The 25,697-nt window shown below is 40.2% G+C and overlaps 1 protein-coding gene across 14 annotated transcripts in view; it reads left to right on the top strand.

Moving 5' to 3' along the window:
- Positions 1-23,479, top strand: part of sulf2b (sulfatase 2b) — a 159,658-nt gene extending 136,179 nt beyond the window's left edge. For 6 of the 14 annotated variants that reach the window (XM_079849781.1, XM_079849775.1, XM_079849783.1 and 3 more), the window contains 9 exons: positions 1,848-2,073; positions 3,557-3,794; positions 3,871-3,967; positions 4,211-4,305; positions 6,049-6,111; positions 6,196-6,365; positions 18,018-18,160; positions 19,339-19,462; positions 21,885-23,479. In XM_079849781.1, coding sequence (XP_079705907.1) covers positions 1,848-2,073; positions 3,557-3,794; positions 3,871-3,967; positions 4,211-4,305; positions 6,049-6,111; positions 6,196-6,365; positions 18,018-18,160; positions 19,339-19,462; positions 21,885-22,483 — 1,755 coding nt within the window. In that variant the 3' untranslated portion in view covers positions 22,484-23,479. Of the gene's footprint in view, positions 1-1,847; positions 2,074-3,556; positions 3,795-3,870; positions 3,968-4,210; positions 4,306-6,048; positions 6,112-6,195; positions 6,366-18,017; positions 18,161-19,338; positions 19,463-20,629; positions 20,664-21,367; positions 21,422-21,884 lie in introns of all 14 variants that reach the window. The other 8 variants (XM_079849776.1, XM_079849779.1, XM_079849780.1 and 5 more) reach the window with 2 other exon arrangements.
- The last annotated feature ends 2,218 nt before the right edge of the window (positions 23,480-25,697 follow it).

Raw genomic sequence — 25,697 nt, 5'->3', positions numbered from 1 at the left:
TAAAATCTCATGTTCAATCGTTTGTGCATAATCTAATAAATGCCTTCACCAGTTAATGGGCATCACCAAGCACGTCTGTGAATCACACAACTTCCCGCCACCCAGAAATATATCTGTTATAAAAAATAGATATAAATTATTATTAAAAATATAGTAATTTTTTTCATTATTAAAATACACAATTTTGCAGGGGGGATGCAGTGTTTCTTAAAAAACTTTAATACCATAAAACCATAATATTACCTTGGCACCTGGTAATACTAGCATGGTAATGCTTTTTGGCATATTCTGTCACTATAGGCCCTCACACAATTACGGGTAGGTGTGTGTGTGAGCCGTCTGTTGAAACAGAAGTGAGAACAGAGAGATGTCTGGGCTGTCAGATCAGACACCTGAAATTTCATGCTCTCCCTTTCAGCCTAACAAGACTGGCCCACTGTTGCCCTCCAGGGACCCGCAGCCCATTCCTGCATTATCTATCCTCTCCATCTCTAGCTCTTTCCTTCTTTTTCATGTCAGTCAGGCATTATTCCTACATCTTCTTTTCAGTTTTGATCAAGAAGTTTTGTCTTTAAGCACCTTCACAGTTTTTCAAAGCAAGAAAAATTTGAATTTTCAAAACAAGATAAAGGGGAAATTGCTCCCTCCGATAGTGTTGTTTATGTGCACATGCTTTCTGCGTTGTTTTAGCTCCTGATTTGCTTAGAATTATATGAATCAGGTAAAGGTTAAAACTCATCTAATTTGCACGGCACAGATAAGGAAGCACCTGGTACAGTTTGCTGGATTGGCCTTTATAAGTTCAAACCCACATTCTTTCATTTACCAGTCTTTTAAGTCAGCATGAAACAGAAGTTGCAATACTCGTTTCTTCCCTATTATTATGTATAATCAACTGAAATGTCTTCTGGAACGTGAAAAAAAGTAGGGCGGGACTTGATTATGTCCATGGGAAGCTGGTTGGGTTGTTGTGGTTTGCTATTGGTCGATCTCATGTGAGTGACAGGTTGCCCCGCCCTCACGCCAGGGACATCATTAAAGAAGAGACGAGATGAGCTGCAAGAGGGAGGGGAAGTTATTTTCATGAAAGATTACGAGGGCATGTGAATTTAAAAAATAATAATGATGTGCACGGATAAATCATTTATAATAAATACTGCTATATTCCATAACAAAAGAATTGGGGACTTTAACCACAGGGCCACCTCTCTGACAGTGTGCAGCTCAGAGCGCGGTGTAACTTGTGCTCCTCTTTAACGAAGCTTTTAACGAGGTGGATTTGTGATCATTTCAGCCGAGTAAGATTTCACACACTAGGCAGGGGGTTTATTTTCACCTTTTACTTCCGGTTTATAAGCACACACACACACACACAAACACTCGTCAAGGTGAAAAGTTAATCGGTTATGATGGTGTTAAACAAGTTGTCTTCATGAGCAGACACTGTCAAATACAGTTCAGTTACAGAGGAATGAGCTAAGATTATTTTATAAGAACAAGATTAAGATCATTTCCCTTGAGTCATATCAAGAGAGCTGGCTTGTTATATTAAAAATATGGTATGGTAATAGATGGCATTACTTTAATGTACCCTAGCATTTACACTTCAGTCAAAAAACCCCACAATGTTATCAAGGGATCGTTGCAACAACAAAAAAAGGTATTGATATACAAAAAAAAGGTATACATGGTATTACCATGGTACCATACCTAAACAGCCATTTTAATGCTATGGCACTTTCTGTTATTGTTCTGTTAGTGTATGCATCATCTTTCAGAGTAAGAACGCATGAAGATGTCTCTCTCTCTCTCTCTCTCTCTCTCTCTCTCTCTCTCTCTCTCTGCAGAAGTGGCAGTGTGTTGAAGACGCCACAGGGAAGCTGAGGTTGTCTAAATGCAAAGGCATGGCCAGTCTGTCTGCAGTGCGGAAGCCGTCTGTGTCCAGCATCAAATCCCAGCTTTATCTTCAGAGCATGAGCGCTGATGTCAGCGTGAACTCTGAGCCTCAAGCCTGCGACTGTGAACCCAAAAGCTACAGCACCTTCTCCAAGAATAAACTCTTCTCCAAAAAGAGTGAGTACGACTAGATATACTGCACATCTACAGGCACACACAGCAACAAGTCCTACACAAAAAAAACAACAAAAAAAAAACATTCGGGATGCATTCAGTCAATTATTCTGTGTGCCTCTGCTGCCCTCCAGTGGAGGTAAAACGCGCACACACACACACACACACACACAAATACTTTTCTGCAATATTATGTTATATATTAAGCTATATATAATTATATGTAATATATTATATATCTATTTTTTTTTTATTGTTCTTCTGATTGTTATTAATATAATTATTATCAGGATTACTCTACTTTGTTTACTAAATTTTCACTACATTTAAGGAAATTTGCTCTTAACTTGCAACACATACTAGTGACTGAAATAGTTGTTTTATATTTGTCAATTTTATCAGAAAGATTTATTTAGTATAATAAACTTTCAATTACTGTTAAAATTATTATTAGTAGTAGTAGGAGTAGTTGTTGTTTAATTATAATAAATCATGTATTATTTTTTATATATAATTATATTTTAATTATTAGAATAATTTATTGTTATTTCAAAAATGTATAATAATAATAATTAATAATGATTTATTTAATATTATTCAAATATATATATATATATATTTATTTATTTATTTATTTATATTTCATAATGTATTTTAGATAATAATTATGTTTGTACGCTACTGTTCAAAATATTGTGGTTGTTAAGATTCATAAAGTCTCTTCTGCTCATCAAGGCTGTATTAAATTGATCAAAAATACAGTAAGATCAAGGATATAGTGAAATTTTATTATAATTTAAAATATCTGTTTTCAGGAAATAACAAGAAAATTTACTTTTCGGGAATATTATATAATGTTAATAATGTTATTATCAGAATCACTTTATTTTCCATTTTGTGAAAAACACCATTACAATTTATAAAGTATTTTTCCTTTGTTTTTTAATATACATTTATTTATATATATATATATATATATATATATATATATATATATATATATATATTAGGGCTGTCAAAAGATTAATCGCGATTAATCGCATCCAAAATAAAAGTTTGTATTTAAATAATATATGTGTGTGTACTGTGTATAATTAAATTTGTATATATAAATACACACACATGCTTATATATATTTAAGAAAAATGTGTAATTTATATATAAAAAAATTATATTTATATATAATATAAATTATATATAAATATATACAGTATATGTATGCAAATATTTCTTAAATATATACATGCATGTGTGTGTATTTATATATACAAAATAATTATACACAGTACACACACATATATTATGTAAACACAAACTTTTATTTTGGATGCGATTAATCGCGATTAATCTTTTGACAGCCCTAATATATATATATATATATATATATATATATATATATATATATATATATATATATATATATATGTGTTATATATGTTTTTGTCCTGGACAAGTGATAATGTCAAGCCCTGCGTTTGATTGACAGAGCTGAAGTCACTGAAGAGCTACTCCAGGAACCGCTTTGCCCGAGCTGTTTCCATGGAGATGGGAGGAGACCTGTACGCAGTGGACCTGGATCACGAACACAGACCCGCGGGCCACAGGAACCTCAGCCTCCAGCAGAACACAGCGGATGAGGACGAGTTCAGCGGGATGGGTCCCACTGCAGACGGCCAGACCAGCAACAGCCTGACTGTGCCCTCCTCCATTAAAGTCACTCACAGGTGTGTGCCTCACGAGAGACACGTGGCCGAGAAAAGAGGGACTGTAGTGTGCTGAGGATATGTGTGTGTGTTTCAGATGTTCCATTTTGGCCAATGATACAGTGAAATGTGACGGTGGTCTGTACAAATCGCTGCAAGCATGGAAGGACCACAAGCTCCACATCGACCATGAAGTAAGACACACACTGCCACCCTTCTGTCGACATGTTGTCCCAAAAGGGGACGTTTAGCAGAATGTTCACGTTGCTTTTTTCCATACGATAAATATAAACGATGACCAGCTGCAAGCTCAAAAAATCTACTTTTACATTTGAATGTAAAACAATTACAAAAAAGCATCAGTAAAAGTTCATAAAAGTTACTTATATTTCACGTCTTACAACGTTAATATATGTACACTGTCATCTCTTTCCCAGATCGAAACACTCCAGACCAAGATTAAAAACCTGCGTGAGGTCAGAGGTCACCTGAAAAAAGCACGACCTGAAGAGTGTGATTGCAACAAATACTAGTGAGAGTGACATCTGTCAATCATCTCTGCATCACTAATGGACCATTTTTGTCAATATTTTTAGCTCGATGGTGTTTTAAGCCCCCAATGGCTCCTTAGAGGCCGCTAACCCTACCCTCAACCTTAAACCTACCCATCCCCTCGCTGCCTGGAAGGCGACGTTGGGGGCATAAAACACCAAAGACCATATTTTTATGTCTACTGTTTACTCAGATTCATTCATTTTTTAATACGTATTAATTAAATTAAAATAAATTATATACAAATTTATTTAATTATTATTAATAATTTTTAATACATGTATAATTAAAGTATTTAATACAACATATACTTTCATTATACATTCCTTATATTAATTAGTGGTGCTTGCCAAAGGCATATAATATATTATATTTATATATATATACATGTATACAATATATAATAATTAAAATATATAATGAAATTACGGAAGCCCTGAAACGCAACGTTAAAAGAAAAATAATCCGTCAAAAAAAAAATATATATAGTATTTCGAGATTAAAGTCGAAACATTTCGAGAATAAAGTCGAAACATTACCAGAATACAGTCTTCTGTAGAAGTTGCGTATGTGTGCATTCATAACGGCGCTCGTCCACTGGTGCATAGGGCATGTTTCCAATTCTGAATTATTTTTTGTGTGTGTGTGTGTGTGTGTGTGTGTGTGTGTGTGTGTGTGTGTGTGTGTGTGTGTGTGTGTGTGTGTGTGTGTGTGTGTGTGTGTGTGTGTGTCTGTGTAAAGAAATGCACATGTGAAGTCGAACTGCCTCGGACACGGATCTACACAAAATAGTAGCTTTTTACTTTTATCTGGGCTTTCAACAAAAAGAAAATTCGACAGGTGCCAATCTACCAACATGCATTACCATGGCGTTGCCGATAGACGAGCACACAGACTCCGCCGGAGTAGGTTCACAGTTTGGTCTAAACTTTACGTGGCAGTGTTTTTGACGTGTTTTCGTGCTCGTCTATAATAGGCAACACTATCTGGGTCGAGAACACTTATCAGTAACCGCACTGATTCCCTCTTCACCGTTCTGGATACATTTTAAGTGCTTCATTCTGTATCCAATCATTTGGCCGGATCCCGTGATTTCCTCAAATATAATAACCACTGGTGGTGGTTGAGGAGAGATTCCCTGAAATGATTGTAAAGCGCTTTTAAGTGTAGGCCTACAGTAAACATATGAAAGCGCTATATAAATGCCTCATCCATGCATTCATTCATTCATTCAAGTGTTTTCGCCTGTAGGCTAAAGTCTATTTCGGCGCAGTATATTTTATAATGTCCTATAGCCTAATGCCATGTTGGTAGACCTGTAGATGTTCCTTTTGTTGAAAGCCAAGATAAAAGTAAAGCTATTATTTTGTGTAGATCTGGTTTACACACACACACACACACACACGTACGCACATGCATGAATGTCTGTGTGGCGATGTGAAATAACGGCAAGCACACACGCAACTTCTACAGAAGACTGTATTCTGGTAATGTCTTTAATCTCGAAATGCTAGAATTTTTTATTTTTTTACGGATTTTTTTTTTCTTTTACGTTGCGGTTCAGGGCTTCCGTATGAAATAAATCTAAATAACTAATTTTAATATTTTAACAATAATAATTAAAATATAGTTGATATGTTACAAAATATATGATATATATGTTTGATACAGTTGTATTAAAATATGCTTAATAAATTGTTATTATATTTTTCTTTTCTTTAAGTTACAAATCAAAGTACAAGAGTAAACTGAGGAAATACAAAGCAGGAGGCGTCCATCCGTTCAGGTGGGTTTCTGTGTCTGCTGTGTGTACTGTATGTGTGAATGCATGTGTTGATTATGGTTTTGATTGTTCTCTCGTCCTCTGTAGGAAAGGAAAGGACAAGGATAAGAAGGCCTGGTTATTACTGGAGCAAAAGCGCAGGAAGAAGCTGAGGAAGTTACTGAAGCGCCTGCGTAACAATGACACCTGCAGCATGCCTGGCCTAACCTGCTTCACACACGACAACCAGCACTGGCAGACCGCCCCCTTCTGGACACGTAAGACACACACACACACACACACACACACCTGCTTCACACACGACAACCAGCACTGGCAGACCGCCCCCTTCTGGACACGTAAGACACACACACACACACACACACACACCTGCTTCACACACGACAACCAGCACTGGCAGACCGCCCCCTTCTGGACACGTAAGACACACACACACACACACACACACACCTGCTTCACACACGACAACCAGCACTGGCAGACCGCCCCCTTCTGGACACGTAAGACACACACACACACACACACACACACCTGCTTCACACACGACAACCAGCACTGGCAGACCGCCCCCTTCTGGACACGTAAGACACACACACACACACACACACACACCTGCTTCACACACGACAACCAGCACTGGCAGACCGCCCCCTTCTGGACACGTAAGACACACACACACACACACCTGCTTCACACACGACAACCAGCACTGGCAGACCGCCCCCTTCTGGACACGTAAGACACACACACACACACACACACACACACACACACACACACACACACACACACACACACCTGCTTCACACACGACAACCAGCACTGGCAGACCACCCCCTTCTGGACACGTAAGACACACACACACACACATACACACACACACACACACACACACCTGCTTCACACACGACAACCAGCACTGGCAGACCGCCCCCTTCTGGACACGTAAGACTCACACACACACACACACACACACACACACACACACACACCTGCTTCACACACGACAACCAGCACTGGCAGACCGCCCCCTTCTGGACACGTAAGACACACACACACACACACACACACACCTGCTTCACACACGACAACCAGCACTGGCAGACCGCCCCCTTCTGGACACGTAAGACTCACACACACACACACACACACACACACACCTGCTTCACACACGACAACCAGCACTGGCAGACCGCCCCCTTCTGGACACGTAAGACTCACACACACACACACACACACACACACACCTGCTTCACACACGACAACCAGCACTGGCAGACCGCCCCCTTCTGGACACGTAAGACACACACACACACACACACCTGCTTCACACACGACAACCAGCACTGGCAGACCGCCCCCTTCTGGACACGTAAGACACACACACACACACACACACACACCTGCTTCACACACGACAACCAGCACTGGCAGACCGCCCCCTTCTGGACACGTAAGACACACACACACACACACACACACACACACACACACACACACACCTGCTTCACACACGACAACCAGCACTGGCAGACCGCCCCCTTCTGGACACGTAAGACACACACACACATACACACACACACACACACACACCTGCTTCACACACGACAACCAGCACTGGCAGACCGCCCCCTTCTGGACACGTAAGACTCACACACACACACACACACACACACACACACACCTGCTTCACACACGACAACCAGCACTGGCAGACCGCCCCCTTCTGGACACGTAAGACTCACACACACACACACACACACACACACACACACACACACCTGCTTCACACACAACAACCAGCACTGGCAGACCGCCCCCTTCTGGACACGTAAGACACACACACACACACACACACACACACACCTGCTTCACACACGACAACCAGCACTGGCAGACCGCCCCCTTCTGGACACGTAAGACTCACACACACACACACACCTGCTTCACACACGACAACCAGCACTGGCAGACCGCCCCCTTCTGGACACATAAGACACACACACACACACACACACCCCTGCTTCACACACGACAACCAGCACTGGCAGACCGCCCCCTTCTGGACACGTAAGACACACACACACACACACACACCTGCTTCACACACGACAACCAGCACTGGCAGACCGCCCCCTTCTGGACACGTAAGACACACACACACACACACACACACCTGCTTCACACACGACAACCAGCACTGGCAGACCGCCCCCTTCTGGACACGTAAGACACATGTAATAGCAATTTTTTATCTCACTGGGAAAAACAGCATCAACAGGTGTAAGAAACATTCAAGAGGCAAATTGTAATAAAGAAGAACAGGCTTTATTCTCTGAGGATTCATTACAGAGCCGCAGCCACCCAGCTTGTAAGCAAAAATCCCACAAACATAATAAAACTAAGACATTTTATACAGGTTTCTAACATCTTGACCACACCTACTTAGTTTTCTGTAACTTTCCAAAAGATACCCCCTATCTTCAACTGGCCTGGACTGGTTTTCTACCCCCCTGTGCAGGTCACACTGTTCTTTGTCCCTGAGAAGCCAAAAGGCCTTCATCTGTTAGAAAACCCTCACAGAAGCACATGGTCAGATGCTACTACACATAGTTAAATGAAATCAACAAGTTTAAATGAATAAACACAAGAATGATGAATTTTTCATTAACATTTCCCCCCTGTTTATCATTCTCTGATAACCAACAAAATAATAAAAATTCATTTCTATTTTCTAAAATTAATCAAACCCATTTTACTATTGAATCCCCAAGAATACAATCACTTCAAGCTTTTCTTTACATCACAGTTATACTCCTTCATATTTGATTTTTGTATACCTGATCACTCTTCTTTAAACTTGTAGGAAAAGAAAGGATTAAAAATGAAATAAGCTTAGGCTGTTTTTGTAAGGATAGGCCCTTAATTTTGTAGCAAGCAAGTAAAGGTTTATATAAGGCCGGGCTAGGTGAACAAGCACTGTTATTGCACCCCCAAAAACTATAGTTCGGACCCTCGGTCACCTCAATATAAACAAGAAATAGTGTAGTTATATTTAGTAGGAAAACAAAGAAAAAGGAAAAAGTAGATACAAAAATATCCCTCAATTCAAACCCTGTCCTTGTATGCCACCTCGTAACACGGATGGCTACTGTTTTTAACCCTCATTATACATTATCATTGTCCTTAGAAAGAAAGAATTTAGAAAGTAAGAAAATCCGAAAGTGAAAAAAACACCCCCCCTGTTTACCACGTTACTGTAGCTCCCGCTACTTCCACCGTCTGCCTAATTTTGTCCATCCTGGGATAAACTGAACAGACATTCCAGTACTCGTATTCACCCATGAATAACAAAATTATCACAATAACACATACAATCATAACTCCTACAGCCTACATTCAGCACTTTCCATTAATCCACGCCCATTTACATATTTCCTTAACCATATTTTGTTAACCTTTAATTTAATCGGTCAATGGGTTTTACTTAGTAAGCTCAATTTAATACCCTATTTAATAAAATCTAACCAAAAGAGTCTTATGATTTTATCCATTCTATCCAATGTGGTTGGTAAAAATTAACTTTTACTTTTTCATTACAGACCGACCTTATTTTGCTTATTATTTTCTACTTTTCCTGAAAACATTTGCACCAATCAAATCATTAGATCTATATCAATACTATGCCCTAGTTTGATTTAATCAAATAACATCATCAAAAATCATCACAAAAACAGATTCTTCTGTTGAACTCAAACCATCAGTTGATCCACATCCTCCTCCAGGCGTGTTGACCATCTCGTTGCCCCATGAACATTCCGTCTTCACCAGGGTGACTCTTTACGAACCGTTGCAAATGGGCTTTCCATCGTTGGCAAGGGAGGGTACGTTACTAGCACGTCCTTGACCCCTCACTGTCCTTCGCGTCGGCGCGTGGGGTTGCTGAGGTTGGTTGGTGTAGTCTAAGGTCAGAGGCTTGGACAGACCGAGATGTCACCCTCTCCGACCATTTTCCCTAGACCTTACAAGATTTTCCCTTAGATCACGATTGCACCTCCACTGGAATGAACCATTTCCTGCCCGCTGTCACCTGTGGATGCAGACCCTAGCTATTTTGTTGTTGACCGCTCGTCTAGCCGGTCGTCCCTTTTGGTGTGACCTGTTGAATCAACAGCCTGAAACATATTGTCACCAGATAATTTTGCTCACTGAATGGCACTGAAAACCCTGAAAGGAAAAAACACTCAACCCACTTTGCCCATGTTAACAAAACAATATTTATACATTTGGAACAGAATCAGTTCTGTTCGACACAATCCATCCTGACATCCTGCAAAAGGAAAGTTTTAAGTTATGCGCTGCGCAAGGTGTGGCACCTCTCTGCCACAATAATAACCCAGTTTACTGGGCACAGTCTGCCCTGTATCAAAAGTCAGCATGCTCTGTAAAGAAAACCAACGTCGAGGTTATTGTCAGATAGTAAAGTACACATAGTTTCTTTTGTCTTTTGTGCTGCCGCGTCCTTCGCTGCCGAATCTGCACACTTACAGACAGCAATTTTGTTACGGAGAAAAATGACTTCTTACAGGGCTTTTACCCAGTTAAACGCAGTGTCCTCCCAACATTTATTGTCCTGCTGCAATTCCATTCATCAAATTTGAACCCCTTGGTATGGCAATTGTTACCATCCCTTTTGATGCATGATGCACTTAAACTTCTTGCATCAATTTAACATAATGGTGTTTGGGTAAACAAAGTTTGCAACACTTACCCAAATGTTGTCCTTCAACCAAATTTCCTCCAGACATCTTTTTCCTCTGAAACAAAGTATTACGTAAGCCACAATCTCATCTTTTTATCTAATAATTTGAAGGGCACCGGCCCTGAGTCTCACTGCTTTTCAGGCCTGTTATTTGGTCTCTTAAGTCAGTCATCTACAAACATTTTCCAATGTCAAAGTCATCAATTGTTTCTATCAGGTCAGGTCGTCGTGTACAGACTTGGTCAGTATCAGTCAAACAACATTCTCTCTCTGTTCACAATAATCTACAGAGCTTGATGACCAAATTTCTTTCAAATTTGTCATTTGCCTTAACCCATCTGTAATGATAAAACTCTCGTTCCAGAGGTTAATGACACAATATACACACTATAGGGACAGAATAGCTCCCCTAAACTAACACATACCAAACATGAATCAACACTCATAAAACATACAATGCTGTCACCATCCAACACACACACACATACCTGACTATGAACCGCTCATATTCTCATATTCATATCTTTGATTTTAACTCTAAACATATTTAAACTTTAAATAAGATTTTAAACATCTCATTTTCCTGTAGCTTTTATCTAATTTTACATGGTCTCTTTACCAGTTTCAAAGCCCGTCTGTTCATTATTCATTTTCTCTTAGAAAAGTCAGCTGGGTTGTTTTTGTTTCATTATCATTATTTTGCTTCATCTTGCTTTAGCATGCCGATAACAGAAAGACTGACAGAATACCATCCGTTCCTTCACTCAAGCAGTCTCTCTCACTATAAAACAAATAATCTTTTCAACAGCCTCCTAAGACTGTAAATTTAGACAAAATCTAATAATAAATTCATTTCAATAACCTTTGACCATTAACCTTTATCCAGACTTTTCTTGAATCTACAAAAGCTGTCTTCACCTTTAGCCACCACCACGTCTAATGATCCTTCAGGATTTAAAACTTACAAAACATATCTTACATGTCTTAAAGACATATTATTTCAATATCAACTTCTATAATATTTTCCCTTGCCCATAAGGCAACCAACATCATGTTCCTGATAAAAATTAAGTTTTGTTACTGTCTCCACAACAAATAATGACAATCACCTCACGGTCTCAGCTGGCTCTTGAAAGCCCATTCCCATCAGCTCTTTATCTATAATCTTCATCAGGGTGTTGTCCCCTGGCATTGTTTCAAACACTTGTCATAATGAAAAACAAGCCATACAATGAATGCGGTTTCTTGCAAGTGGTATATAGAGGAACTCACATTTTCTGGGTCAGACATGCCGTAACTCCTCACAGCTCATCTGGCCTCTCAATGATCTGCTGATGCTGGTGGCCACTCAGTCAATCAGCGCCACTCTCATACCCAACTCACATAAAACACCGCCATTCTGCAGATACCCAGTGTCGGCGTGACCCTCTGTCTTAGGTTGACCTCTGGCCCTAGAGAATCTTACCCGTCTTTGAGTGATATCACTTCGTGCACACTGGTAACCGCTCTTCCCCATAACAGAATCTTTGACCATTTTCTTCAACATAATCAGTTCTGGAGCTTAGGAAAGGCACACTCAAGAGTCACCAGAGCACTCGGACTGCCTAATAGTGTTAACACAGGGAGACAGGTTAATAACAACAGTATTTAATCACTTAAATATTTTAAACATCTTCAAATCAGCAAAATCGCAATACTGAGCTTACACTCAGTGAATTTAGTTATCACAACGTCCATTCAGTGTACTGTTACATCTGTAGCCGGAGCCATCAGCCCTGTTTCATGGTGGAGGCTAAAATCAGACAAAGAAGTTACTGGTCCTAAACTAGTCAAAAATGTCACTTCTATCGTTTAAGACTTCTTTAAAGTCATTCAGTTTTACTTTTAAAACATTTACAAATTTCCCTTTAAATGTATGAAATCTGAACTGCCTTGTAGCATGATTTCTTTTAACATCCATGTCTATGGTTTTCAACTAAAACAATGTGCCTTGCACAGGCTCAGACAAGAGCTTTCAGCTGTCATTGAATGAGAGAGACTCTGAGCCATAAACTTCATAAACTTCTAAAATCAAACTTTATCTACCATCTTTTAACTTTAGCCCAGCATTTTTGCCAGAATTTACATGTATTTTCAAACAACCATATTTTACATTTGTCTTTTGCCCACATCAGGGAATTTAGACATTACATTACAAATTTCCTCTCAGATCGTGTCTCTGTCGCACTGGACGTCTCAGCCACAGCACACACCAGATTCCGATAAGCAAACCGTTTCAGCCAATCACACGCTTATCTTTTTAAAGCAAAACATCAGCTCTTAGTTCTTTCATGGTCAACCTCCATGTCTTTCTACACTAACAAACTGTTTGTTTAATCAGACACACATTTTACATTTAGCAACTCTTAATCCAGTAATACTGCTTCTGCTTATTTTATCTTAAAGAAAGAATAATAATTATTCTAGTTCTTAATAACGTTTCGCATTTCATCTCAATTTTAGTTGTCAAGTTCTCAATTACTTCAATGTTTTTTTCTAGGAGTTTATCAATCTGCAATTAGGATTCACACTAACTTTGAGGAGGCTAGCACTCTCCGCTTGTGATGCATTTTTTGAATTTATCATTGTAAATAATCTGTCAGATTAGTCTCTCTATATCATCTAAACCCTTTTAAAGTATTCCATTAAAAACACAATCATCCTTTTAGTTAACGGTACTTTTAGAATATTTTGCAACTTGTCATTATCTGTAATTTTACATCAATCTGCATTCATCAATTCACTAGCTCTTTCCTTCAAAACGATTCCCTTAAGACTTAAATCTTTCAACCTTCTTTTAATCTTCAATCTTCTTACGACTTCCATCTATTAACTTTCCTTTAACTTTCTTTTCTCCCTTGCCCGTTCTTTTCACTTTCTTTAGCACTGCGTTCACATTCTTAGTTCTTTCTCAGACGAAAACTTTAATATTGTCAATTAAATACTGTTCTACTTTCAAAAACCCACATCAATACACGTCACTTTCACGTTATCACTTTCTTTTCTGCGTCCATTTACAATTACGGGCTAACTGGCCCACTGACCACAATTAAAACACTCTCTTTACCTATAGTTTAATCATTGAGCTTGCAAACAGCTCCAACTTACTGCACACCCTTGAAGCAGTGTGTCCCAATCAGGAATGTAAACAGAGCCACTGATAAGCAGTTCTCTGTATTCTTTTACAGTCCACCAGTGTGGATTCAATCACAATAGCCAAATCATAATCTTCATCATTATTATTGGCATAAAACATAAAGTTTCATAAGTTGCAACGAAAATCATTCAACATATTCTCAGGGGTTTTCACTAAACATTTTCTTTCTAAACTTCACATTTCTTTGAAGTCAAAGCTTCAGAGCACAGCTGCTTACAACGTTTGCTCTCTTCTGTCCTACTGTTTGTTTCAGGACTCTTCATAAAGTATAAACATTAGTATTATATGCCACCAATTTCATTAAAACTGTGTTGAAGCAGTATTCCTCTATCAAATGGTTAGGCCGCAGATTCAACTTAACGTTATCCATATTTTCTCAGTCCCACTTATCTCTGCCGTTTCACAAAAAAACTAAATATCATATTACTCATCTCTCAATCCCTAAATCGCACAGGCAGCCACTATTGCTGCTTGCTCCAACTCTTGTTATGAAAATTCTCTAGACATCATTATTTTACCAGTAAAATAAAATTGTTTCCCATTCTGCTTAATAAAACTTTTGTTCATCTTTATATCATGTTAATCCCTGTTAATCATACTCAATGCCCTATTTTTATCTAAAAACATACCATTTTTAACTTAATTTGACTTAACAGGCGTTCATAAATTGTTCCATGAACTCTATCTTCCCCTACATGCTAGTTCCTTCTGCATCTGTTCTCTTTTATCTGCAATCCAACAATTCTCTGTTTATAATTTCCATCAGGAAAAACATTCTATCTTTCCCTATCTTTTTCAGTTCAACAAACTACTGTCTGTTCACAGTTTTACACACATGCTGAACACGACTACAACAACCTTTTTGTTAAACAATTATCCGTTTCTCAATTTCTTGCATGCATTTCTAGCTGTAATTTTTCATTTGACACAAAATAGGTGTGTAAAAAATATCTAATTTACTGTTAGATGACCCCATTTTGGCTGAGTCCCCCCCTCTTGGATTTTACTATTCGACACGTGTCTTAGTGTCTGTCAAACGTCTTCGACAGACCCGATCTTTCCCTTACCCCAAGATCGGTCGGGTGGTTTGTAATTACGTTTCACTCAAAAACTCCCTATAAGCACTTTCCAGCGCTCGATTAATTCTGATTTGACGTGGCTCTTCCGTCCACCTAAATCGATTTGATGTGGCTCTTCCGTCCACCTAAATCGATTAATTCTCGGGTTACTAGCGCTTTTGAGTAAAACTAATTAATCAATAACTGTGATTCCCCTGAATCACCTGTGGGCTTTCCGTCCACCAACGAGCTAAGTGAGGTAGAAACTGATCCGAATTCCTCAGATCAATTCTTTCCCTTACCCCAAAAAATTGTGATTCCCCTGAATCACCTCTCGCTCGTACCAAAGGCAGACACTCAGCCAGAATAGTTCATGTTCACTCACAATTATCAAATCACACTTAAACTTCAATAAAACAATTTGCCGTGTCTTACCCAGATGCTTTTTCTCTGTTTTTTCCCGCAATCGCCGCGGATTCTTTATGGTCCTGGTGGGAGCTTCCTCCACTGGCCCTGAATGCGGTATTGCTCTCTCTCCCGTAATCTGTTGAGTTTCTATCTCAAACCGTCGAGGTATGAGACGGCCGCCTGTTGCTGCCGAGGTTGTGCACTTTCCCGTCAAATCCGTTCTCAGGGCCAGGAGAAGAAGCGTCCGCACAGGATCCCAAACTTCTGACACCAGCTGTAATAGCAATTTTTTATCTCACTGGGAAAAACAGCATCAACAGGTGTAAGAAACATTCAAGAGGCAAATTGTAATAAAGAAGAACAGGCTTTATTCTCTGAGGATTCATTACAGAGCCGCAGCCACCCAGCTTGTAAGCAAAAATCCCACAAACATAATAAAACTAAGACATTTTATACAGGTTTCTAACATCTTGACCACACCTACTTAGTTTTCTGTAACTTTCCAAAAGATACCCCCTATCTTCAACTGGCCTGGACTGGTTTTCTACCCCCCTGTGCAGGTCACACTGTTCTTTGTCCCTGAGAAGCCAAAAGGCCTTCATCTGTTAGAAAACCCTCACAGAAGCACATGGTCAGATGCTACTACACATAGTTAAATGAAATCAACAAGTTTAAATGAATAAACACAAGAATGATGAATTTTTCATTAACACACACACACACACACACACACACACACACACACACACACACACACACACACACACACCTGCTTCACACACGACAACCAGCACTGGCAGACCGCCCCCTTCTGGACACGTAAGACTCACACACACACACACACACACACACACACCTGCTTCACACATGACAACCAGCACTGGCAGACCGCCCCCTTCTGGACACGTAAGACACACACACACACACACACACACACCTGCTTCACACACGACAACCAGCACTGGCAGACCGCCACCCTTCTGGACACGTAAGACTCACACACACACACACACACACACACACACACACACACACCTGCTTCACACACGACAACCAGCACTGGCAGACCGCCCCCTTCTGGACACGTAAGACACACACACACACACACACACACACCTGCTTCACACACGACAACCAGCACTGGCAGACCGCCCCCTTCTGGACATGTAAGACACACAGACACACACACACACACACACACACACACCTGCTTCACACACGACAACCAGCACTGGCAGACCGCCCCCTTCTGGACACGTAAGACTCACACACACACACACACACACACACCTGCTTCACACATGACAACCAGCACTGGCAGACCGCCCCCTTCTGGACATGTAAGACACACACACACACAGACACACACACACACACCTGCTTCACACACGACAACCAGCACTGGCAGACCGCCCCCTTCTGGACATGTAAGACACACAGACACACACACACACACACACACACACACACACACACACACCTGCTTCACACACGACAACCAGCACTGGCAGACCGCCCCCTTCTGGACACGTAAGACACACACACACACACAGACACACACAGACACACACACACACACCTGCTTCACACACGACAACCAGCACTGGCAGACCGCCCCCTTCTGGACACGTAAGACTCACACACACACACACACACACACACACCTGCTTCACACATGACAACCAGCACTGGCAGACCGCCCCCTTCTGGACACGTAAGACTCACACACACACACACACACACACACACAAACACACACACACACACACCTGCTTCACACACGACAACCAGCACTGGCAGACCGCCCCCTTCTGGACACGTAAGACACACACACACACACACACACACACACACACACACACACACACACCTGCTTCACACACGACAACCAGCACTGGCAGACCGCCCCATTCTGGACACGTAAGACACACACACACACACACACACACACAAACACACACACACACACACCTGCTTCACACACGACAACCAGCACTGGCAGACCGCCCCCTTCTGGACACATAAGACACACACACACACACACACACACACACAGACACAAACACACACACACACACACACACACACACACACACACACACACCTGCTTCACACACGACAACCAGCACTGGCAGACCGCCCCCTTCTGGACACGTAAGACTCACACACACACACACACACACACACACCTGCTTCACACACGACAACCAGCACTGGCAGACCGCCCCCTTCTGGACACGTAAGACTCACACACACACACACACACACACACACACACCTGCTTCACACATGCCAATCAGCACTGGCAGACCGCCTCCTTCTGGACACGTAAGACACACACACACACTCACATTCTTGGCATTTCCATTCAGCGTTTTTTATCTAATATCCCAAAATGCACATTAAATTGGTGGATGGACACTTACTGTCTGTAAGTTATGTCTGGATCTATATGTCCCTCTCTATTGTGTCTTTTTGTTTTCAGTGGGGCCGTTTTGTGCGTGCACTAGTGCCAATAACAACACCTACTGGTGCATGAGGACCATTAATGAGACGCACAACTTCCTGTTCTGTGAATTTGCCACTGGATTTCTGGAGTACTTTGATATCAACACAGATCCGTATCAGGTCAGTGGTCATATATAAAGACAACATGAAATCACCATGGACCGGGTTTACTATTACTATTACTCAGTCAAACTATTACATGTAATTATGCAAGTTGCATGTAATTATGTATGTACACAATTCATCAGTGCATTATACTATATATATATATAGCTACGTAACCTCATTTCAGTGTGATGAAAATGAAACCAAGGGCCCTATTTTAACGATCTAAGCACATGGTCTAAAGCGCAGGGTGCAAGTTCACTTAGGGTGTGTCCGAATCCACTTTTGCTTGTTTAACGATGGGAAAAATGGTCGGCATGCCAGGCGGCGCATGGTCTAAAAGGGTTGTCCCTATTCTCTTAATGAGGAATGGGTGTGTTTTGGGATTTACGTGCATTAAACCAATCAGAGTCTCATCTCCCATTCCCTTTAAATGCCAGTTGCGCTGGCAGATTTGCTATTTACATGACGGAATTTTATAGTGGAAAGACCGAATGCGTCTCCAGAGCACAAACGGATCTGCTCGTGCGCAAGGTAAAAGTGCGGAAGCAGACCATCAACGGGACAAGCCGGATTCCACCATATCTTTGTGTACACAATAATAATCTTTTACTTTATAATCCTTTTATTTTAAATATCTGGCATGTTTGTGCTCTGCTGGGCGTCCCTGTGTGTTTAATAAGCAGAGTGTACGTGCGTACGACCCGCCTATAGGCGCACATTACTAACGCGGTCATTAAATAACAGAAAAAATATTGCGCCATTGCCTTTAGACCAGGTTTCAGTTGGTCAATGGCGTAGTCTATTTCAGTTGCCTCAAAATAACAACGCACCATCAATGTGCCAGAACACACCTCGTTTTCAGACCAGCACGCCCATGGACGCACAAATGGGCGCAAATGCATTTGCTATTTAAACAATGTGGCGCAGGACATGAAAATGATAACTGCGTCAGGCTGAAACTAGCAAAAAACATTTGCATCGTGCTTGGCGCTGCATTGCGCCGGGTGTAAGATAGGGCCCCAAATCTTGAAATTGTTATGGAAGTTAAATTTTGAAATTGTTATGGAAGTTAAATTTTGAGGTAATATAATTTTCTATTGTGAAAATATTTAGTCAAAAATGTTATCAGAAAGGAATATACAATATTTATTGCTGTGTCATGGTGCATCTCTCTCTGTATGTGTGTGTAGTTGGTGAATGCGGTGAACACACTGGACCGGTATGTTCTCAATCAACTGCATGTGCAGCTCATGGAGCTCAGAGGCTGTAAAGGACACAAGCAGTGTAACCCTCGCACACGCAGCCTCGACATGGGTGAGTCACACACACTCATATAACACACACACTTATACTTATGTAAAGACACAGCTGCTAGGCATCCGGCCCAGAGGTTGCGTTACACTGATTGATACATGTGACTGATACACACACACACACACACACACACACAAGGCAACGGGTGACATGGAATATCACATCTTCATCATCATCATCCTCACCTGATCCCTGGCCCTGCCTTGCTTCCTGTTTTCTCCTTGTTTTTATATGCAAACAGAAACTCGTACCGTCACCTCCTGAGCTGCTGTCCTGAAGGGTAAACATGATGTGCCACAGCATGCTGTCTGAGGATGTTACCGTGTCTTTAGTAGTCCCTGCTCTCAAAACTTGAAATTCATTTTCAGCAGAAGGTCATTCCAGTGATAAAAACAGATTTATTGATTCACTTATTGATTTATTCGAAATGAACTCAAGGACAGCTCATGTCATGTTAAAACTCGCCAGTGCTTGCGATCGGATTAAATATATGTCGAAAGGTCACATTAAATACGATTTGTATTACATGAAACTTAATTAATAATTAATTTTTTGATTATTTTTAAATACATTTTGTCCAAAAGTTTGAGTTCGGTGAGATTTTTTTAACACTTTTCTATTTTAAAATGTAATTTATTCATGTGATGCTAAGCTGAATTTTTAGCAGCCAATAAATTTCTTTTAAAAACAAAATCTTATTGACCCCACATTTTTGCGTTATGTAACCTGTCCACGTTTGCATCTGCATAATTTGGTACGATGACAGATAAATTTGTATATATATATATATATATATTTTTTTTTAACAGACCTGTTTGAGATCCGCTGTTTTACTGAACAATAAAAAGTCAGTTGAGTATTTTATTATGTATAAAAATCATCTGAAAGGGGTCAGAATAACTCAAAATGAACAACAATACTCCGCATCTGCATATTGAGCCTGCAGATGTATTATTTTCCAAAAGATTACTTTTATCCGGTTCATTCATTCAAGCTCGCTTTGCCCGACCCCTGTGACTTCACTCATAACAATGAAAGATCTTATTTTGGCACTGCGACCCTTGGACAGAAGCCCAGTGATGCTTTCCTGAGGATCTTAAACATGATGGGGATGTAACATCACATTGTTTTTACACTCTCTAACTAATGATATTGTCTCTTCTTCAGGGGGTAAAGAGAGAAGCAGCTATGATGAATACAGGTATCACTGCCAAATGAATTTAACCCCATTTTAGACTAGAAGGCTACTGTGAGATTATTTTGGATGAAGATACTAATCCACTTTTGCAGTTCTGTTGTAGACAGCTTGAAGCTTAAACGTGAATGTTGAAGTAGTCTGATGCACACACACACACCTAAAGGCATCACAGGAATTCACTCCTCAATGTGAAATCAAGGAGAAGACCTCTCTGTCACAGAGAAACTTGAACTGATTTGATGTCAGTTTGCTGTTCAAAGCTCAACTGTAGAAATAAAAACGAGTTTATACAGTAATGCACTTGCAATGAAAGTCTAGGAATTTAAAACAAAAATGGGCAGCTTGTGTTTTTTAAAGATATGAATTCTTCTCTACAAAAATGTGTGTTGATTGAGCTGTCTAAAATGTCCTTTACTGGAGAGACTACTATATAAGCTTATATATAATACTATATAAAAGCTAAGTTTACTTCCTTGACATATCAGATGTCTTCTCCTTCAGATTCTGTACTCTCTCTCTCTCTGTTTTTGTCTCTCTTGTTATGTCTCCCTCTCTCTATCCCTATACTGTGCCTTGCATGTATTCAGCCTTGGGTTGTGTTGTGTGAATGTGAAAGCCTCTGAGTTCTCTGATTGGCTCTGTCTCTGTCACATGCTTGAGTTTGGGGGCGGGGTAACAGTTTGTCTTATCGTTGCTTGTCGCATTAGGCAGTTTCAGCGCCGGAAATGGCCTAAAGTGAGGAAGCCTGTCTCCAAATCGCTGTGAGTTTGGACAATAATTCTGCTTCTCGTCCATAGGATACAATGCCACCAAGCCACTACTTTGTCTGAATCACCGTTCTCTCGCTCTCTCTCTTTAATTTCCTTTCTCTTGAATGCATTACGTTCTGCCTGGCCTGCATGAGAGCTTGATTAGTTTGTAGAGGCATGGGAACTGTTCAAAAACAGTTTTGTTTCTAAGCACGAGGGAAGATTCCCTCCACACGCCCCCATCATCTTCACCTCATCTCAGTCAATGCCTGAAACATTTACGTTCTTCCTGCCTTCACCATCCTTTTCAGGGTTTTTCGTTGTTTTGTTTTGTTTCTTCATTTAACATGAAATCACAAGCATCCATCTCCATTTTGATGCATCCACTTTTAATCAGTGCCTTAAATCATTTTGTCGCTAGACGCAAATGTTTAATTGTTGTGGCCGTGCTTGTGTGTGCGATGTTCCCCCACAGAGGACAGATTTGGGAAGGATGGGAAGGATAAGTCATGGAACGAGGACGTCCCGGAAGACACCGACCTGTTTCCCGGCGAGTCGAACTGGTCCGAACTTGAACCTTTGTACAGACTTGATGAGCACGCCTACGATCTCAAACTCAACTTCACCCTCAGCCTCGAGGACTGGGCTCATTTCAGCCGCTCCGTGGAGCACATGTTCACGCTCCTCAGCAACGACAACCAGCCGTACTCTCCGCCCCGTCCCGAGGACAAACACACTGGGAGAGGCCACGCCCTGGTGTCCTCCAGCCAATCCGCTTCAGCCATCTACCTGACCACTCTGGCCACCCCCGCGCTTTTACTGAAGGAAGCTGGCGCTGAGGTTTTGAGGGATGCTTTGGGGCTGAACCAACAGGAACGTCCCTCTTCTTCGTCTTCATCACGTCCCGTGGACAATGCGGGCTTGGACGCTCCTCTTGGAGAACTGAAAGGGGACAGACTGAGAGAAGGGAGGGACGGCGATGAGGAGGAAGAGGAGGAGTTTGTTCAGAGACGGACAGGAAAGTTAAGCTCCACCCACTGCGACTGCAATGACATTTTGCAGGAAACGGTTTGACTCTCATGTAATATTCCTCGCTCATACCGTCCCTCGTCAGAAAGACATCGCGAAGAAAGAGGAGGGTTTATGCCAGCACACAGTCCTTCAGTTCATTTTTCTTCTCTCATATGTCCACTCGCTCCGTCATCGACTGGCTTCGACATTTCAAGCTACAGACGGACCGTTTTCCCAACTTGTCCTTAAGATAGGCTAGGCTTTGAACAGATCTTTTAACTTAGAAAGATTCTTCATTGTTTTTTTTGTTTTTTTCATTTACCTTTTCTTGAATGGGTTAGGGAAGGTTGGGGGTTAAAATTCAAAGCAGTAAAACTTGGGAATGGGAATGAGATGTTGTGTCCGTTCATACTTGATTCAGTTTGAAACCGGTTTTTGCACCACAATCTCTGATGGCTTCTTTTCTCTCGCTTGGAGTCTCTAGAAGGTGTCTCACTTTGTGGGACATTGTCTTATCCAGCCTTACAACTTCACTGAAAATCACCTCAGATAGGTCAATGGCGAATGTATGTGTGTGTGTGTGTGAACATGCTGTACCTAAGTCAAAAGTGAGTACGAGTGTGATAAATTGAAGCTTTCTGATTTAATTTGTTGCTCCCAGTGTATGTTATAGCATTATTTTCTTTATGCTTAAAATTAGTTTGACAAGTTGAAATTTCTTACAGTTTCTTTGCTGCTTATTGCAGCATTATGAGTTGAACAACCTAACCACAAAAAAAAAAAAAAAAAAAACTTAAGAAAAAAGAAAAATGGTTCATTTGATGTATTGGTCATTATTTGTGTTTGACAAAAATTGTTTTCCCCCCAAGCACACTGAGAAAGAAATTTTGCCACGCCATATTTGTAACAGCTTGTTCTTAAACGTTTTGCTATACACAGTGCTACTAATATCAGAGCAAATATATGAAATGGATGTATGTATTTTAATGTGTGTTTGCAATGTAAATGGTTAAAGGATATTTTTACTACACATTTGAAGCAAAACTGACCGCCAGACATCCCTCCAGCTTCAGGTTTTATTATTTATGCTGCATTTTCTTTTAACAGTTCTTTAATACGCATTCATTTTTTTTATGGTGATGTATCTGAGATTGTTTAAATTATTAATCCGCCTTCCCGATGTGTTTCATCCCTGTTTTGAGATCAGTTCGGTTCTTAGATGATTGTGATTGAGATTATAATGTTCAAGAGGGTAATCTGATCCCTGATCAGTCCGCTTGCTCTGGGATACTTCATCAGTACAGGTCATTGTGTTCACATATTTCATATCAATGTACAACATCCACCCCTCACCTCTCGTGGCTGTACTTAAAGCTGTTTCGTCTGAGATTGTGTATGGTTGTTTCGAAAACCACCATAATTATTGTAAAGATGTACTGTGTAGAAACTGGAGGATAGGAGACAACTTGGAGAGGAGGAGAAATGTTCCTTTGGCACTTTCAAAGGGAGGGCTGTTTTTGAAATAGGAATTTAAAAGAGATGAGATGGTTTTAACAAAGTCTTGTACAGTTCTATAGATTTATCATACCTATATTTTTGTTTTGGTTTACCAGTGAACATTTGATAGTGCTCATTACTTTGTGAATAAAGTGTTGAATGCCCAAATTGCTTTCTATTGTTTTTTTTTTTTTTCATAACCCAACAAGTTTTTGCCATGTGGTATGATATCACACAAAGGGATTGATAGATATATTTAAGCCAGTTAAATATATTTTAACATTATTATAGTGCATCAGAATACATAACTTCATAAGTTTATTATTATTATTATTATTATTATTAATCTTTGTCTTCATGTTATGCCAGTAGTTGCCAATATTTTGTGTATTATGAGTGAATCACTTTAAAGACATTGATTCATTCAGAAACTGTGATGCTCAGTGACACATATTGTCTTCGTTTGGATCTATTTTCATTGATTTGCAAATACCGACAAAGTAACTGTCAATATTGTGTCTAAAATGTAAGTATTGAATTTTTTAAAGTCAACATAAAATTAAATTGATGGTGACAATATTATTTTTTAACAGAATATAGCAATAATTATTGTAAATTATTTATCCGTGCTCATTATTATTATTAATAATAATATTTTTTATAGAATTAATTCATGTGCCCTCTTAATCTTTAATCAAAAAAAAAAAAAAAAAAAAACTTGATGATGACGTGTTAACTGGCGTGAGGGCGGGGCAACCTGTCACTCACGTGATATCTACTAATAGCAAACCACAACCATCCAATCAATTCCCCATGGACAAAATCAAGTCCCGCCCCACAATTTTTCTTCTTCGAGAAGCCGTTTCACTCGGATATGGTGCTTTCAAGTGATTTGAACATAAAGAAACATGGCGGAAAGGTCCCACCACATAGGTATTCAGCAGTGGCATTGGCAGGCTTTTTTTATTTTCAACAAAATAAGATTATGCCTGCACAAAATATGATAACATTGTAGTAGGCTATGTAACGATCAAGTTTACAGTGGCACCTTAAATTGATTAAAAACATTAAAAAACATACCATTCTTTGTTTTTCATTTTCTAGAAGTAGAGTAGTGTGTAGTTAATTAAAAGGAGGTAGCCTACACCGCCATTGTTCCGATGATAGTGACTTGACGTCGTAAACACGACATTCCAAATCGGAAATACGAACTTTAAAGGACTTGAACGCACTACAATCACTGATCTATATAATGTCATTCTAGATCAGTGACTACAATAGACTATCACAACTTCATGCTGTTTCATGCTGACTTTTTACTGTTTCGTTAATAAAAATAAAAATCTATGCCATGCTCGCAAATTATCACCGATATTATGAACAACACTCTTACTCATTACCTTGTATATCATTATCATAATAAATTAACAGCATTATCCTCTACAATGGAATAAAATGAACCTCCAACTACAACATTGTACTGGAGATTCTGAACTAGCACCATAGTAACCATAGTAATAGTATAGTACACCATAGTAATAAATAAAATTATATATTAAAAGACCAAAAACAAGCTTTTATTTCCATATATTTTATATCAAAACATTAACATATTCGCTAATAGCAAGTGCCTGTGCTGCCTCGACTCTCCACCAGATGGCGCCTCTCCTCTCCTCAAACGCTGAGCACCATGGCATAGACTGTGTGAGCGATCATTCCGCTTCAGCGAAACTACAGCAGGCTGCAGTAGAGATCAGGTTACTCGAGCATGGCCCAAACT

Source organism: Squalius cephalus, assembly GCF_949319135.1.
Source record: "Squalius cephalus genome assembly, chromosome: 18".
NCBI classification, from domain to species: domain Eukaryota; kingdom Metazoa; phylum Chordata; class Actinopteri; order Cypriniformes; family Leuciscidae; genus Squalius; species Squalius cephalus.
This window is presented reverse-complemented; position numbering and strand designations above follow the sequence as displayed.